Source organism: Oculina patagonica, chromosome 14 (genome assembly GCF_052425735.1).
Source record: "Oculina patagonica isolate OP01 chromosome 14, crgOcupat, whole genome shotgun sequence".
In the NCBI taxonomy this organism is placed as follows: Eukaryota; Metazoa; Cnidaria; class Anthozoa; order Scleractinia; family Oculinidae; genus Oculina; species Oculina patagonica.
This window is the reverse complement of record NC_135771.1, coordinates 8,881,471-8,899,982: the sequence shown is the minus strand read 5'-3', so window position 1 is coordinate 8,899,982 and position 18,512 is coordinate 8,881,471. Positions and strand designations below refer to the sequence as shown.

The 18,512-nt window shown below is 37.5% G+C and overlaps 1 protein-coding gene across 1 annotated transcript in view; it reads left to right on the top strand.

Moving 5' to 3' along the window:
- Positions 1–18,512, top strand: part of LOC144639157 (uncharacterized) — a 68,690-nt gene that overhangs the window by 976 nt on the left and 49,202 nt on the right. The window contains exons 2-4 of the mRNA XM_078498412.1: positions 257–405; positions 973–1,018; positions 5,519–5,689. Coding sequence (XP_078354538.1) covers positions 286–405; positions 973–1,018; positions 5,519–5,689 — 337 coding nt within the window. The 5' untranslated portion in view covers positions 257–285. The remainder of the gene's footprint in view (positions 1–256; positions 406–972; positions 1,019–5,518; positions 5,690–18,512) is intronic.

Below are 18,512 nucleotides of genomic sequence, written 5' to 3'. Positions count from 1 at the left end.
GCGCGCACGAGGTAAGCCTTTATAGTCTTTAATGTAACAATATACGCTAAGAATAAAGAAGAAATGAAGAATTTTTTAGTCACGTTGCTGCTGCTTCGGCTTTCCTCGTTTTTCTAAGATACTTTACATGATCGATCGATACGTATGCTTCGAACAAAAAAGTTTGACGCGCTTTACGAAAAAAAAATCATCTAAAAAATCGCGAAAAAAAGGAAAATTTTTGTTGCGCAAATTTCCTGTAACAAGATTTTTCCAGTTTCATTTCAGACCGTGACAAATCGACAAATGAAGCAAAAGATGATCCAACCATATTCTTTTGTGCTAATTTGCCTGTGCATAACTCAGCAAGCAAGATCCAAGCACCTGAAGGAATGGGTGACCAGATCTGGAATAGAAGGGAAGGAGGTACTTAAACGAACAGATTGATTTCATAAACCATCATAATTCGTTGCAAGAAATTGCACGAGCATTTCTTTTGAGCAAAGGCAAGCTATGCACCATAAAGGAGGGTCTACCGGGGAGGAGGGGGTCCATGTTCCCTGGTTCCCTATAACCCCTGGGGAGCCTCATTAAGCTAAGTCCTAAAGTAACAACTCTCGTTACGTTTTGATTTAGCGGCTTTTTAAAATTCGCTGCTTTCGGGAAGTTGAAACGAGTATCACATGGGGGGTACAATACAATACAATACTTAAATTTGACACTCCCCTTACGGGGTTTTTCAGTGACAATAAATTACAATTAAAAATATTTGGAACAAAACTTAATGAAAGAAGAGGTGAAAAGCAAAAAACTTATGAGAAAAAAATTACACTAGAACAGAGAAATATAAGCTACTGTCGGATGGGTCACTAGTTTCCGGGAGTAATCAAATAATTCGCGAATTCGGTAGTCCCCAGTCCTTGGCGGGACACGGCCATATAATAAAATAATGTATTAAATAATCAGATTCTTTTTTTATATTGGTTTTTACAGAACTTGATTGACGGCGCTGTACCTCTTGATCAGTTTGACAGTAATGGTGAGTATGTAGGAAACAAACAACCTAGCAAGGTTTTCTCGACTCCTTCTCGGCCTTTGCGTGACTCGGCTTGACTGGTCGGCGTGACGACCCTTTTTCGTCACCAGTTTTACTCGTCCGAAATCTAAAATGGTGAACGAAGTGTGCTGTTTTGACCTGCTTTGTTCTGGTTTAGAAAAAATGAAAATTTTGTCGGGAATTTTAATATTTTTCTGGGATCCAGGATTGCCATACATTTGAGTGTTCAGTTTTGAGAAGGATGCAGGACAATATCGCTCCATTTTCATGGTAATACTTTATGAATAAGCTAATAGTATTTAGGATATAAATTTACACTTTGTTTGTACGTGGCGATCGGTAGACTTAATTTTATTGTAGCGATTCATCTGATCTAAGTTTTACAACACTAAATTTTCGTTGGCCTCTGTCCACCTTCTGGAGAGTATAATAAGTTCGTTAAAACATTGGATGGCGTATTCAAATATGCCTATACTAAGCTAGCGCGTGCTAATATTTTAACAAACTTGTTATTATACTCTGGAGAAGGTGGACAGAGGCCACCGAAAAATTAGTGTTGTAAAATGTAGATCAGATGAATCGTTCTAATGAAAATATTTAGGATTTCTTTCATTTCATTTCATTTGTGTCCCCAATTTAATAGTTCTCTCTGGAGCTAAAGTTATAAGACACATGAATAAAGTTTATTAGCATTATTATTATTATTATTATTATTATTATTATTATTATTATTATTATTATTATTATTATAGTAATAGTTATAACGATTAAGTAATCATATTAGAGAAACATTTTCGTGGATTATATTTCAAGATATATTGAGACTTTCTTTAAGGTCGCGGGGGACACCTTGGGCTCATCATTATGCATTTATTTAAAGCGTATGCACGAAGCACAACGACTGACATCGACAACTTTACAAGATATTTATGACTGGACAAAAATATGGGCGCGTGCGCGTGATTTGTAAAAAAACCCCGTTTCTTTGATAATTATTTTAACCAATTTAAACAACACTTGGCGATATACGTTCATATAGATTGCAGGAAGTCTTTGAGCTTATTTTCATTTAAATTTGAATATTTCTGCAACTCAGAGTAATCACAAAAATATTCGGCATAAACGATCGTGTCCTATTTAAAAACGCATTGTTCTCACCATAAAAGCGTGATATATAATTACCATAATTACATCTCTCCTTTGCAAAATGATCGTATTTAGGTCGGGACACCTTCGGAAACCTCAAAGTTTGGACTTTTCCGACAATTTTGTGGCAGAGAATACAGCGCTGATACAGAACTTCATGACTTGCCACTGCAGATAGGTAAACTATGAATACTGAAGTGTGTCATAACAGAAGCGGAATTTTAAAAAAAGCGCTTTTAGAAAGAGGTAGAAGACATTAAATTGAAATTTGCGCACTTAAACCGCCATAACTTGCTGGCAAACTTTAAATTAAAAAATCCGCTTCTGTTATGACACTCTAGAGGTATTGACTGATTAGTTTTTGACAAGATCACAGTGTGCTGTCTCTTACTCGTTCCGCAAACTCTACCACAAAATCATGTTTTTCCCAATTTGGCACTAACGAGGCTATAACATCGCCGTTAAATGCAATCTACCAAATAAAGATGACATTCACAATCTTTCATCATTTCTTTATGTGTCTGTAAAATTTGAGTGTAATTGCAGCAATAACAGCTGAGAAATAAGCATTTTAAAAGATGCAGGTCAAGCAAAATTTCCCTTCATGAATTTATACATGCTGTTGGTATCCCCCGCGACCTTAAAGGTACAAATTTCGTTTTTAATTCTTCAGTAGTGAAGCATTGTACATAGGTCATTTTGAGTATTGAATAAATTGTGTTATTATTATTTTATTAATAATAAAGTATTATTTCGTTTGTCTCACGACATAGTCACGTGTGATGGAGATCGCGACGTTTCGACTGCATACTGCTAGTCTTCATCAGGCGATAAGGTCGACTGGTTGTGCGTTAGCTTATAAAGCATACGGCTGCACTGTGATTGGTTGGTTTTCAACAGCTGTGATTGGTGCATTTCAATCCTCAGTTTTCCGCATGCTGGTGTACTGTTGTTCCCTCGGCGGTCCGCAGTCGTACAGTTCTCCTGTTGTTGTGTTTTTTGATCAAGGGCATCCATGCTTCAGGAATTTCAATTCCACTGTCCCTGTTGATATTATTAGGGTGAAGTCTTATGTGAATCGCCTCTTTGACCAGGTGTGTGTACCAGTGCTAGTCACGATCAAGAAACTTTACCTCATTCCGAGAGACTGGAAGACCTATGCAAGATAGGATCAAAGAACACGACCGGGACATCCGACTCGCCCGCACCCAGACTTCCGCCGTTGCAGAGCACACCAACATACAACACCAGACACTACCGGTACCCGCTTTGGAATGAGGTAAAGCTTATGGATGGTGACTCGCACTGGTACCACGATGAATAACCACAACATTTTTTACGATATTATTTTATTATTATTATCATTTTTTTATACTAGGGGCAACCGCACAAACAAGATAGTGACAATCATTTTTTTGTGATTTTTGTGGTCGGTTATAACATTTAAACATTATTTTACTGTTATTGACTCTCCAAGATCATCCGTTTTTAGATAAAGATTGACGAACAAAAATATCCCTCAAACCAAACAACTCAATGTTAACAATAAAAGTAAGTTGGACTTTTAGTCACACTTAACCATCAATTTAAGCAAGTGAGATGTGCTCACACACACTCAAGATTAATAAACTGATCTCTTGCCAATTAAAATAGTTAGCAAGTTTTAAGAAAAAATAATATATAAGCAAGGCGTTTGCTCGCATGTGCTCGAGATAATTCAAAAGGATTTTCATTTCGCCCAAAAGAGCAAGCGAGACTTTTACTCGTATGAAATAATAAGAAAAAAAAGAAAACAAAGTGGTTCCATCCAGATTTGAACCAACGACCCGGACATACATTAGCTTGACTACTGTAGAACAAATCTCTCCCAACTAACACAGGAAGCCCAAGACAGTATTTTCGCGTTTCTCTCGTTTTCTTCATTCTTTTTAATTTGAGACGGCCCTGCGGAGGAGGCTACGCTAAATCAGTGCTGAAAAGTTTGACAAAACCTTCGCTGATTGCGTCAGCTACGAGTCTCATGCGTCTGTACTCTTATTGACAATAAAAATTAGCCAATCAGCGCGCGAGAATTCGCTCAGTTATTGTAAAAATAAAATTTCATCGAGTGTTTTGAAGAAATAATCTTGGAAAAATGGTATTAAGAGAGCATCCGAGTTCAAGATATTTTGAACTCAAACTAAAAGGGAGGTATGACAAGTTAAATTTTGCTTTCGTAATACTAATAATTCATATTAAACATTGCAACAACTGCCGTGTCAGTGTTTTGAAACCGTGCTTGTTTGCCCTTGTTTGTTTACCAATAGAACTTCACTTGAACTTCAAACTTTATTGTCTGTTTTTTTTTTTTTTGAAATTTGAGCTTTCAAATCGGGGGTGCGGCTTATCTACGGAACTTTACGGTATATCTAATTGCAATAACAGTGTCGTATTAAAAGGAAAACTGAAAAAAGCCAAATAGGAATTAATCATCGTACTACTTACTTGCTAAATGCATTTACACGAAACTCATGAGTTCATATCTGTAAACATCTTAATCATGTTAGAAGATAAATTGTTTTACGTGTATTTTGAGGCAAATTTCAAATATTGTTGTAATGCCTAATTAATTCCTATTTTCCTTCTTTTCTTTTTGCTTTTTTCTATGACAGCGTTATTGCAATTAGGTGTATGTAAATATTAAAGTGGCCCAGTAATAATTCTAAAACTGCTCCTTATGTTTATGTAAAGTTAATCAAAGGTTCCAATGAGGGGTGTTTAGATTTTACATATAAGCATTACCCGGGAAGGGGGGGAGGGGTGTTACTTCCTATAATGTCCCATACTGGGAGGCTCTGCCCGAAAGGGGTACCTTTTTCAGGCTTCAGGTATACTAAAGGGTAGGGATTTCACAAGTTTAGGTATACGAAAGGGTATGAGAATCTGTCATTTAGGTTTTCAAAAGGACACTTAATTAATTTAAAAGATTTCAAACAGATGAAATTTATGGCTGTACGTATTATTTGAATTTATGAAGCGCTACATGTAAATGACAAGAAAACGTTGTGTTTGGGATCTTTGCCAATTTTGTCTTTTAGATATATGAAAGGGGTACCTTTTTCAGTAGAAAGTATACGAAAGGGGTACAATTTCTGTCAAAATGGTATATAAATTAAAAGGGAAGGGGGTAGAGTTTGGGGTGGAGCCTTCCCATATAAAACTTTTTGAGTACCCCCCCCCTCCCCCCCCTGGAAGCATTAATCACAGGTTTTGCTGTGTGGACCATATGGTGCGGTTTAGTTTCTTTATTAAAGTTGATTTAAGCAAATACAAACATTTTTTATATTTAACTATCAGAGTGCAGTGTAAAGACAGTTGATGGACCATCACCTGGCCAGTGCTGCAAGTTTCCATTTCTGTATTTTGGAGAAGAGCGAACCTCTTGTGTGCCAGGATTATTTACCAACAGAAAGTGGTGTGCAGTGACTTATAACTATGATGAGGAAAAGCAGTGGGGATGGTGTCCAGGTAAAAATAATATACCTTTATCATGATGTAATTTGAGGTTCTAATCAAGAGAGGTTTTCCAAAATGCTTTGCCAAAAAAATGGCGCGGTGGCCTAATGCTTAGTGCGCCGACCTTCTCATTGAGGGGTCTGGGTGAACTCGAGACCTGACCTGGGCACTGTGTTATGTTCTTAGGCAAGATACTTTACTCTCATAGTGCCTCTCTTCACCAAGGTGTATAAATGGGTACAAGCAAGTTTAATTTACTGCTGGGGGGTAACCCTGCGATGGACTAGCATTCTATCCAGGGCGGAGTAGAAATACCCCTGGCCGCTTAATGCTACAGAAACCGGGATAAGCTCTGGCCTGATGAGCCACTTGGCTTGACAGCAGGCTTTTTTTTGCCAAAAGAAATATTTTTAGATGAGAAAGAGATGGGCCTTTATTAATTACTAGGGGTTGGGGGGAGGGGAGCTTGTTAGTGACATATTGGGTCATAACCAGCATTTTACAGTATCTCTTCTAATCAATAGAAAATCTTATCTTTTCGTATAGCATTGTTAATTTAGGAATATACTGTAAATGATCTTATAAACGCCCACTCTCAAATAAACCCCTCGTATCTAATAGACGCCCCTGTTTGTTGTTTGTATTAGTTGCCCCCCTCTAATAAACGCCCCATGTTTAATAGACGCCCCTCTCTAAGAATCACCTCAAAAACCAAGGAGATGCTCCATAGAGTAAAAATACACAATATAGTTAGTTTTTTACTTGGCTCAGACATCAAAGAGGTCAACATTCATGAAAACATTGATATCGAACTATCAAGGACATCTCTAGGTTTTGCATTAAGAACAGATTAGATTAGTCTCCTACTCTTTTACTGTGTCTTGTATCTAATTACTATGCCAGCTAGCAAACTACGCATCCTATTTGTTTTGTTGACGTTGTTACAGTTTAAGTGAAATAAAGGCCCCTCTCTAATAAATGCCTCATATTTAACACCTCCCCTAGAACCCCCAAAATTTAATAGACCCCCCAAGCATTCATTAGATCTTTTATGGTAAGTATTCAAATGATATAAAATCATAACTTTTAATTTTCTGTTTGGCAGATCCCCCAACTCCATCTCCAACTCCACGAGGTAAGAATTGCCTCATAACATTCTTTATGAAAATTATTACCAGTTTGTAAGAATAAAATATATCATTTATGTGATTATCTCCAATAAAAAAAGAAAATGAAAGAAATATGCCAACTGAGTACAAGTCATTTACTCATATTGCAATACTGCAACCTTTTTGAACAAATGCTATAAACCCATTTCATTAATAATAACAAAGATGTGGTTCTTGTTCATCTTCCTTATGGAAGATGAATGGACTTATTACTATGGACTTATTATGAATAGCACAGTTTAGGCAGACTGAGGGCTGATGAGCTCAAATGCACGTTAGAGAAACATTTTGTGTATTTACGTTATTTGTAGTTTGTATAAATTATTTTCTTGTATACGGCGACGCGGTAATTAATTATAAATTCGATTTTACTACTGATAGGCACCAATCAACGCCTGCAAATCTCAGTTATTTTCAATGCGCACATTCTTTAACAGTTTTTCTTTATATTGCTTTGATTTCGAAGATAATTTATTCTTTTACTCTTGAGATGTTTTTTCGTCACCATAGGTTTTTTTTTCTCTCTTTTTTTGGCTTCTTCTGCAGTTTCCAACTTCAGATCAAATCAGATATGCTAAATGGCGGATGTTTTTAAATTAGTATCGCTCAATGTAAAGGGCATTAGCAATTTTCAAAAAAGAAGAACAATGTTCACTTGGTGCAGAAAACGCAAAGCAGACATAATATTTTTGCAAGAAACACACTCCACAGTTAAAACAGAAACACAATGGAAGAATGAATGGGGTGCAGAGATCATAACATCCCACGGAAGCTCTAACGCACGTGGAGTCGCAATCATGATTAAAGCTGGATTTGATTGTTCTATTCATCAGCAGATTCTTGACCCTATGGGGCGCTATATATATCATTGTAAAAGCTGTCATCAAAGATAGAACGTATGTGTTAATTAACATATACGCTCCAAACAAAGATAAAGATCTTATAACCTTCTTCAAAAATCTATTTGCAATCTTACAAAAAGAAAACCTAGAATCAGAAGAAAATATCATCATAGGAGGCGATTTCGACTGTCCATTAAATCCTGAACTTGACAAAAAAGGGGGCGTGCTGCTCCAAAGAAAATCAGTTACTAACTGTATTGAATGCTTACAAAGTCAACTTGATTTGGTTGACATATGGCGAATCAAAAACCCAGATACAAAGAGTTTCACCTGGAGTCAAAAATCTCCAAGAATATTTTGTCGACTTGATTATTATCTGATATCTAACAATTTATTTGACATGGTGAGATCGACTGAGATAATTCCCGCTATTAGGACAGACCATGACGCAATTTCGCTAGAAATTGGAAAGCTAGAAAATGAGCTTAAGGGTCCTGGATATTGGAAATTAAACTGCTCGTTGTTAGCGGATGATGCGTATGTAAACAGTGTAACAGAACTGCTGCCAGTATGGGCTGCAGAGGGAAGAAAGGAACTTTCAGACCATCGGAGTGTCTGGGATTGGATTAAATACAATATAAGGGCTCACGCAATAAATTTCTCCAAGAGAAAATCAAAGGAAAGGAATGAGAAGGAAAAAACTCTTCAAGAAGAATTAAGTAAGGCAAAGAAAGAACTTGAAACGACACCAAGTGACTCAAACGCATCACGATATCAGGCTGTTCAGGAAAAATTGGAAACCTTCTACGAAGAAAAAACCAAAGGAATTATTATACGAGCGCGTGCCCGCTGGCATGAATACGGGGAAAAAAGCACGAAATATTTTCTAAATCTGGAGAAAAGAAATCACGTAAAGAAACATATACGAAAACTTTTTATTAGTGGCGTAATTAAGACAGATCCGTTTTGTATATTAAAGGAGCAGGAACGCTTTTATCGAGACCTCTATAAGAGTAAAAACATCGATCCAGAAATTACACAAAAAATCTCTGCGTTCTTAAACGATCTAACTATTCCAAAATTATCTGAAGAACAGCGTGAAAAGCAATGCGAAGGGTCCATTTCATCAGAGGAATGTTTTCGTCTTCTAAACAGCTTTGATCTTAATAAAACCCCTGGGAATGATGGTATCCCCATCGAATTCTATAAAACCTTCTGGGCGGTACTTAAGGATAGCTTTATTAGATGTGTCAATGAATGTTTTGAAAAAGGTGAGATGTCTAACTCTCAAAAACAAGCTGTCATCACTCTTATTGAAAAAAAAAGGGAAAGATCGTTCGCTTCTAGAGAATTGGCGCCCTATCTCTCTTGTAAAAGCAATTGCATGGAGGATAAAAAATGTTCTTCCTGATATAATTCATCAAAATCAGACTGGATATGTAAAAGATCGTTTTATAGGCGAAACAATACGATCTATCTACGATATTATGGATTTCACTGCAAAGGAAAATATTCCCGGTTTAATGGTTTTTATCGATTTTCAGAAGGCCTTTGATAGTGTTGAATGGGAATTTCTCTTAAAATGTCTTGAAGAATTCAATTTCGGTCCAGACTTCATTCGCTGGGTTAGAGTTTTTTACAAAGACATAAAAAGCTGTATCATAAACAACGGATCAACTTCAAACTTCTTCCCACTTGAACGTGGCGTTCGACAGGGAGATCCTTTATCTCCATACCTTTTTATAATTGCGGTAGAAACGCTGGCAATCGCCATTCGACAGAACCCTGATATCAAAGGTATTGTTATTGGACAAGAGGAAACAAAAGTCCTGCAATATGCTGATGATACAACTGCAACATTAGCCGATGTCGATTCAGCAAAATCACTCTTTAAACTGATGGAGCTTTTTCAAAACATTTCTGGCCTCAATATCAATTCCTCAAAAACGGAAGGTATGTGGATCGGTTCATTTAGAGGAAAAATGGAAGAACCATTCGGCATTAAGTGGCCTAAAACCTCGATCAAAGCTTTAGGAGTTTATTTCACATACGATCCGAAACTTCTAAAGGAGAAGAATTTTATTGAAAGACTTGACAGCATCAAAAAGCTTATTAATATCTGGTCGTCGAGAGGCCTATCTCTTTATGGTAAAATAACAATAATCAAATCCTTATTGATATCGAAGTTTGTTTATGTTTGCTCGATATTACCAACACCAACAGAAGTAGTAAGTGAACTGAATCGATTGCTTTTCAAGTTTCTGTGGAAAGGTGTAGATAAAGTAACTCGTGTGTCTGTAATAAACGAATATGAGAGGGGCGGTTTAAACATGATAGATGTTGATTGCATGATTAGATCTTTGAGGTTAGGATGGCTACAGAGAGTATTTAATGATTCAACTGCTACATGGAAGAGATATTTTCTTTATCTGTTAGAGCACGTTGGGGGGATCTTCTTTCTCAGTTGTAACTATGATGTGAAAGATTTCAATTTATCCTCTCAATTTTACTACGAACTTCTGCAATGGTGGTCAGAATTTCGTGATACCTTTGCTGAAGAAAAGGATTATCAAAACATTATTTGGAATAATAAAGACATAAAAATCGATAAAAAACCGGTTTATTTCAAAAATTATCGCGAGGCAGGAATCACGTACACGCATGATCTTCTTTTTGACCGGGATATTAACGTTGCCTTCACTCATTTCTCGAACAAGATTAACAAAACCAATTTTCTTCAGTGGGCAGGCCTCCGACACTCTATACCCTCACAGCTAAGGATTGCGAATGTACCATTATCAAACCCTATCTCCCTCTTTTACATTTGAGAATAACATATTCGATATTAAACAAAAAAGATCAAAAGATTACTATTCTCTACTTGTTTCCAGTGTGTGTAATAACTTGAGAATTGTAATAGTGAATTGTAATTATCATATTTATTAATTAACTTTATTATTATTTTTTTTACATTATAATTTTTTTTTTCTTTTTTCCTATTCCTAAATTGTATGTAACTTTACTGTGTAATTAATGTTCTTTTTTGTAATTGCAATAAAAAAAAATAAAAAATAAAAAAAAAGATAGGAAAGATAAGATCTTTTGTCTCACAACAGAATTGCTTTAATTTGAAGTTTTGATCACGACGTTTCAACTACAAAACTGCTTGTCTTCATCAGGCGATGAAGTCAATTGTTTGCACGTCGCTATATTTAAATAAACCCTTAAAACTAAACCCTTGTCCTAATAACCCTGACCTTAACCCTACACCCTGACAGTGCTCGACCTTAACTTTTTGACTTGCTAGTCATTGCGCTAGTGAGGTTATAACTAGCCAATGGGCGTCACCTGGTAGCCAAGCCAAGGCTCAAGCTTTCTATCACACCCCCTGACTGAACTTGATTTGTTGACAAGTCTAGACAAAGCCCTGAATTATGTAATTGCCTGAATACGTCTAATAAATTATTTGTGTGGTGCTCCTTATGTTCAGTTTATTTGAGAATTCTGTTAAAACTTTCTCAAAAAAAGCCTACCTTTTTCCGCACAGGGATACTGATAGGGTGCAGAAAGAAATGGGAAGTTATTGCATGCTGCAGCATTTTCAGGGCAAATTAAGCGGCAATAAAGGCCTGGCAAAGAAGGAAACATGTTTCCAGAAACACCCGTAGCGTGCGCATGTTTCCCAGTTTTGCCACACGAGAAACATTGTTTCCAGCGTCAATTTTGTTTCCAAGAAGCAAAATTTGTTTCTGCTACACGGCAGCAACATTTCCTGTTTCTGCGTGGCATGGAAACATGGCAAAACGAGAAAACAATATTATGGTAAGACATGTTTCCAGCATGTTTCTGGAAACATGTTTCCTCGTTTTGCCAGGCCTTAAGGGGCTATTATGCAGCAAATGATTCGATTTTTGCTTCCTACTCTAACTTTGTTTTGGCATGGAATTGAAACCTGGACCCAACATCATGTGTGGGTCCAAGGGTTTTCCTCCAGCTTTTCCATTTTCCTCTCTCCAAAAAAACCATCAATAATGATTCCCATTATAAAAATAACTTTATTGAAGTGTCTGGGTGAGTATTTAGCTAACAGCAACTAATTGGGGACACTCTACTTTAAAATAAAAAATATATATACAATTTGTACAACTAAAAATTACAATAGTTTACTATAATTATTAAAAATTAGAAGCAATAAATACAAACTGCATGGAAAGAGGGGTTAAAAAATAACTCTGTGGACAAGTGCCTCTTCAAAATTCAAATTTATTTATTTATTTATTCATTATTTTATTTATTTATTCATTCATTACAGTACCTCCAAGGCTTCTTTTACTTTAAAATGTCATTATGATTTTTGAGTAAATCCACAAAAGGGGTGAGTTGAAAACACTGACCCCCGGTCCGTGGACTACCCACTGACCCCCACTCCACGGACTACCCTATGGACTACTCTGTTGTCTACCCTATGGACTACCCCTACGGACTACCCTTAATAATCAACCTTATTTTTTTGTTACGGTGGGACAGACTAACTTCTGAGTTAAGATTTCTAGTTGGATTTTCGAGTTGAATTTTCGGGTAGCCGTGGATTCTCAAGTTGGATTTTGAGTAGGATTTTTGAGACGGATTTTGAACAGACTGCAAATAAACCGAATTGTTAACATGGGGTAGACAATAGCCTGAAGAAAGGAAAAAAGAAAAGCCTACAACGAGGGTTATTTCCAGCTGGACACCCATCCAAATACTTGCCCTGCCCAACAGGGCTCAACTTAGACAATCATACAAAAAGAACTGGCACTTTCCTTCCTTCGCCTTCCAATAAGCAAAAACGTGCCAAATTATTCGAAAGATCAATTTAAACCAGGAATATCAATTCTCTAGTTTCATGACTCTTAACCCTCTGTATGGTCTGTGACTGATACCACAAGGAAAGCACTGCTTCTCGTCTAATAAGGTAAGTAATTGGATGGGTGACCAACTGGAAATACCCCTGGGTTGTTTTCTTTTTACTTTTCAGACCATGATTATAAAATAATTCAGTGAAATTTCAGTCCCTTAGTTTTTCATTCTGTCGGATTCTTTTTCACTTTGGTTGTAAGCATAAATACATATTATAGTGTGTTGCCCTAGCTAACAAACGAAAGCTAACCGCAAGAAAACCGGATTGGAGCTAATTTACTGTGAGCGAACTGGAATGGAACTAACCGCATGCAAGCAAACTGGTGTGGAACTAACTGCTAGCAAACCAGGAAATCCAGGCACAAAATCCAACTCAAAATATCTTACTTGAAAATCCAACTCAAAATCCTAGGTAGTCCGTAGGGTAGTCCACGGAGTGGGGGTCAGTGGGTAGTCCGTGGGCCGGGGGTCAGTGTTTTCAACTCACCCTCCACAAAGTGCTGACACTCACTGGCCCCAATATTTTGGATCTTTCTTTACTCACTTGATATAAAGTAGTGTTTCTTTCTCACAATCTAGATTCTTCTGACTGCTGGGATGTATTGGGTGATTATTATTGTGGGACAGTTGACCTTGCTGACGGATGTCCACCATTGGATGACCATCAACTTGTTGCTTTGTGGAAAGGTCTTTGTGCCCGAACATGTGGCTTGTGCGGTAATTAATTGTATTGTTAATGTTTATTATTAGATATGGTTGTAACATTTTATCAAATAATAAGCACCTACCCTGGCACTCAGTGGGAGGCGTGGTAGTCTATTTTAAATGGTTAGCGTGCTCTTCTCCAAATCCAAAAGCCTGGTTTCGAGCCCAGGCCAGGGCACTGCGTTGTGTTCTTGGGCAAGAAACTTTACTGTCGCAGTGCCTCTCTCCACCCAGGTGTATAAATGGGTACCAGAGAAATTTACTGCTCGGGGGTAACCATGTGATGGACTAGCATCCCATCCAGGGGGGAGTAGCAATACTCCTAGTCGCTAAATGCTACAGAAACCGGGATAAGCTCCGGCTGTTTGGGTCACTTGGCTCGGACACAGACTTTACCTTAGCCTGGCACTCAATTTAAATTATGTCATGTTTTCTTTAGACATAAGACATAAGACATAATTTATTTATACACGAAGAGCTTAGGAGCCGTAGCTCGTTAAAACGCTCTCCTGAAATGAAAAAGGTTTAAAAATTACAAATAAAAGACGGTTAAAAAGGTAAAAAGTGTATATGTACAATTGTGATTATGACATGAATTGCAAGAGTTCCTTGCTTTCTTAAATCAGTGGAAAGCTGAGGTAGATAGCAATCAAACACCGAAGAGTTTTTTCTCTTATAAATTATGGTTTGATCTTCAGTCAATGATTCTGGGATTTCAGAGTATTGTTGTCATTAAATTAAAAAGATTTCCTAATGCGTTTGTCAAACCTGCTATTGTCAATCAGGATTGCTGTGAAAATCATTTCTGCCAAGTGAGGGCTTGTAATGGACAGAACAACAACCCGAGCTACCGCCTTCAAGAGTCTGCACAAAACTCTATTCGTTATGGACAAACTACCATAAGCAGAAAAAGTAATGCAGGATTGAGTGGTACGAAGAGGAAAAGAAATTGACGCCAACAGTTTGGAAAGCCTTGCTATAAGAGGGTTTATAGTTTCACAGGTTGCAAATACATTGTGTTTATAGTACCTTTTGCATAAAGACTTTAAATGTGAAGGACACGAAGGTCACCTTAAGTCATCGAAGAACACAAATATTACTATTGTCACTTTGAAATGTTTTACAAAGACTTGATTTTTGAGGGGTTGGACGTGAACGTCACTGTATTCTTTTAGATTGTCTTACTTTAACTTAACAACTTAACTGTTAAGAAATGTGACTCAGATGTTTGAACGATCATATGGTTGCTACGGGCATTTGTAGTTCCATGTGTTCAGATTGTTGTTTAGCAACGGCATAGATTTCGTGCAATTGAGCAGACACTAACCTTGTAGCATATATTAGTTAGCTGTACTGATTCTCAGTGTGATTCGTCGATTAGGCTCATCGAGGTTAATAGTAGACTGCAGTCTACTTGTAAAGTAGGAATGCGGCATTCTCGTACTTGCTTTGAGAAGTGGAAGCATGTTTTCAACCAGCTTGGTCTTGGTGTCCCTGGCATTTACATGTTGGCCATAGGCATTGCTTAGAGACTGCAATTGAGCCTTTGTAAATGATTTGGCAAAAGCTTTGTCACCAAATTTGTCAACATACTGCTGGAGACGTACGTGACTGGTGACCTTTCCAGGGGATTTGTCAGCCTCAATTTCTTGAAAAGGAATTGCAGCCCTTTTCTCTTCCAAAGCTTTCTTTCGCTGGAGTACGATTTTGCGGTGTTCTGCCGATTTCTTTAATCTAGAAAGAGTAAGTTGAAGTATGAATGAATAAATAAATAACAGTTACTCAACTATTTTGTAACATAAAGAAATAAAATCATTCGCGATTTTGATTTTTGTCTCCTCGACAGCTAAGGGATTATCAAGTTTTGAGTAGAGCTGAAAATCTTAAGTTACATGCAAGGACATGTCCTTTGTTATTATTAATTGTAAGTAACTGCAATTTCTACCTGTGTGCTCTTCTGTAATCACGCATGTACTGGCCAGCTCCCACCATCACATATTTGGTAATTACACTTTCAAACGCCTCCATGATCAGTTCCTGATGAGAAAATAAAATAAACCGCAATTAAAATTCAGAATGTACAGTTACCTTAATGGAGTGAAAAATAAACAAAATGTGATCTGCAGGGATTTACCTTATTTTGAAGCATGGGTAAGTAAACTTTTAAACATCACACCTTTATCTAGACACGTTGTTTTCCCGTCCATGTATCCATTTTTGTGTTATCGAATTATAACAAATAAAAGTTATGATAATTCCTTCAGCACTTCACCATTTTCACCGGACTAAGGATATAAGTTTTTAATGGCATAAAATCGAATATTTAGATAATATTAAACACTAATTTTGTTTAGTTTTGACTATTACACACTAACAATAAGAAGTTGTTTCGATGGTTAATAAATGAAATTACCCTAGCTAAGTTAACAATACAGTTCTTACGCTCTAGATCTTTTGTGTAATAGAGGGAAATCGGCGAAATTAATTCCAAAGCTTAAGCTGTTTCGTTTTTCCTCTTTAAAAGAACTAAGAGAGTGAAAAAAACTAAATGTTAAACAGCTTACCATCTTAGTTTCTTTTTCGTCCACTGGAAAGCAGTCCAACCATTTCTGTCGGATTCGTCTGTCCTCCTTCATTTCTGACTCTGTCTGGCTTACAAGATGTTCACCAAACATTGCAAGCTTATGGTCGTTTAAGCAGCTTACACGTCTAGCCTCAGCTTCAAGAAAGAATTCATAGGCCAGGTCTTCAATATGAGAGAGGCCCCTGTTTCTAAACTGACGGTCCTCCGAAACAATGTGCATTGAAGAGTGGAGATTCAAATACGAATTGTCCCAAGTCAAAAAAGTTTGCAACAGGACGTAGCTGAAGGAAGTCTCCAACGAGAATTACTTGTTTTCCACCGAAGAGGTGTGATGAATGGCACTGAGATGCAAGCTCCGTATGGATGCTGTTAGCTAGTTCAAATACTCTTCTACTTGTCATTCCAATCTCATCCCAAATTATAGTATCTGAACTTTTCACCCGCTCGACAACCAAGTTGTTTGCAATCGCTCTCTCGACAATTAAATTACAGGGAAGTTCTGCAGTGCGCAAACCATAAAATGAGTGCGCCGTTGACGTTTGTATATTTACATCCAAATAAACACTTCCAGGAATACCGCTTGCACAAACAATGGAAACCTTTTTCCCTTGCTTCAAGAGGCGACTGTTAATTGCCTTCACCACAAAAGATTTTCCAGTTCCTCCCTCTCCAGTAACAAGAATATTGTGCCCGGCTTCGGCTATGTCTACGATTTCAGATTGTTCCGAATTCAAGGTTTCGAACCTAGAAAATAATTTCAGTCATTTCAGCCATGAATTTTCAAAACATCAATCAAAAAACAAAGAAAAATACGGAAACGCAAACACGAGTACCTTGCCATATTTGTATATGTCCCAAAAACAGCCCACTTTTCCGTAAAATTGTGATGACCTACATTTTCTACGGCTACGAAAGTCGTGTGATGGAGTTCGCGGGGTTTTCCCAATAATTCTTACCTTTACATAAGAATTGCAAATCACAACAACGGGTTTTGCACGAGAGTTTCCCACGTTGGTGTATTATTTTGCAACCTCTGTAAAACAACTAGGTGAGATGATTCAAGTCTGATATTTTTTTCGCGCTGACTGTAAAATATTTTTTTGTTGAAAAATGAACGCTGTCTTTTATTTGAAGCTAGCTTGCTTTCAAAATGACAGCTCATACCGACTTGATGTAGATACTTTCTCGTTTCTTAAGTCAGTATGAATATTTCATAATCACTTTGCCGCATACAAGTTACAACGACGCATATTTAAATGATAATGCGTCGCTTTCGGCATCGCCGTCGTAATTGCCATTATTTTGCGCGAGGGTCCTAAGGTTGTGTCGCACCATTGACATCACTCCCTATACTACTGAGTATTGGTTTTGCCTTTGCCTCCCTATCCACGAAACAAAATCTTGAACGACCATTGTTCAATTGTATCCAATCACAAAGAGGCTGGGGAATAGCGTTTCCCTTCGGCACCACAAATTGGTGCTACGCATTCGGACGGCTAAAAAATTTTGGATACCCGATTTCGTTTGAGGGCTTGTTCCTGACCGTTTGGATAAATTTTCGATCAAATGATACGAGAAGATTCGTCAAGCCTTCCTCTTTTCTAGTGCTTAGTTTGAAAGCTGTGCGATGGGATTATCAGGACGAAAATCGGCTCGGCGCTGGAAGTGTTCTACTTTGGAGCTGTTGGAGTTTCCACCCTTTCCATATAATTAGATGTATAGTAAACAGCGAAAGCAAAATATCCTTCAATCGACTCAAATTCACCATTTCGAGCCGAAAAAACAACACTACACAAAAGGTAGGAAAACTTTACATTTATTCAGCACAAATTTGTTCATGTTTTGCGCCATTACACGCAATTCTACAGACCGTTCGCTAAATTCCATACATTCTCTATAAAAATGTAAATGTGCACAGTCCATACACAAACAGTTTGTCTGGGCGCCCTGTGGTTCTTCTTCTTCCACGTAAGTCACCTCCTTCAATAGTTCGTGTAATTTATAAGTGATGGAAGTAATAAAGTTGAAGTTGAAGGTGAAACAACGGCATTGTGCTTATTTTAAACCACACAGAAGAAGGCCTATGCATGGTCCGTATAAATTGTTCGGAAATCAATCTCCGTATAAAATGAACTACCACAAACCTGTCTCATGCAGCAGCCGGCTGTCAGTCGGAAGGTTCGCTCGTTTGTGTGCGAGCAAATTTCAACTATTTGTGGACAACAGCTGCTCGAAGATTTGAATGTACTACACATTAAATTCCCAGCATAATGTAATTAAGCCTGGTGGACTTAAATTGTATTTGTGAAGTCTCAAAAGGCTGAAATTATGTAGAGAACTCTAGCCATCTCTGTAGAGATTCGAAGAGATATAAGCGAAATCGCGTACGAGGTTGAGTCTTTGACGTCACATTCGGTAAATCCGCGACGACCCACGTCATTTCCCCTGGAACATGCTTAAATAATGGCGGCCAAAAAAACCCGAGAAATACAGTCGAAAAAAACGGTCTTCCCGAGCTCGGACAGCAAAACGGTTTGGACAGGTGAGTAAGAACCACATACAGATTACGAAAATGCAAAAACATTATATACGAAGAATTTGGTCCTAGTGGCACTTTAATCACAGGTAACCAAAGC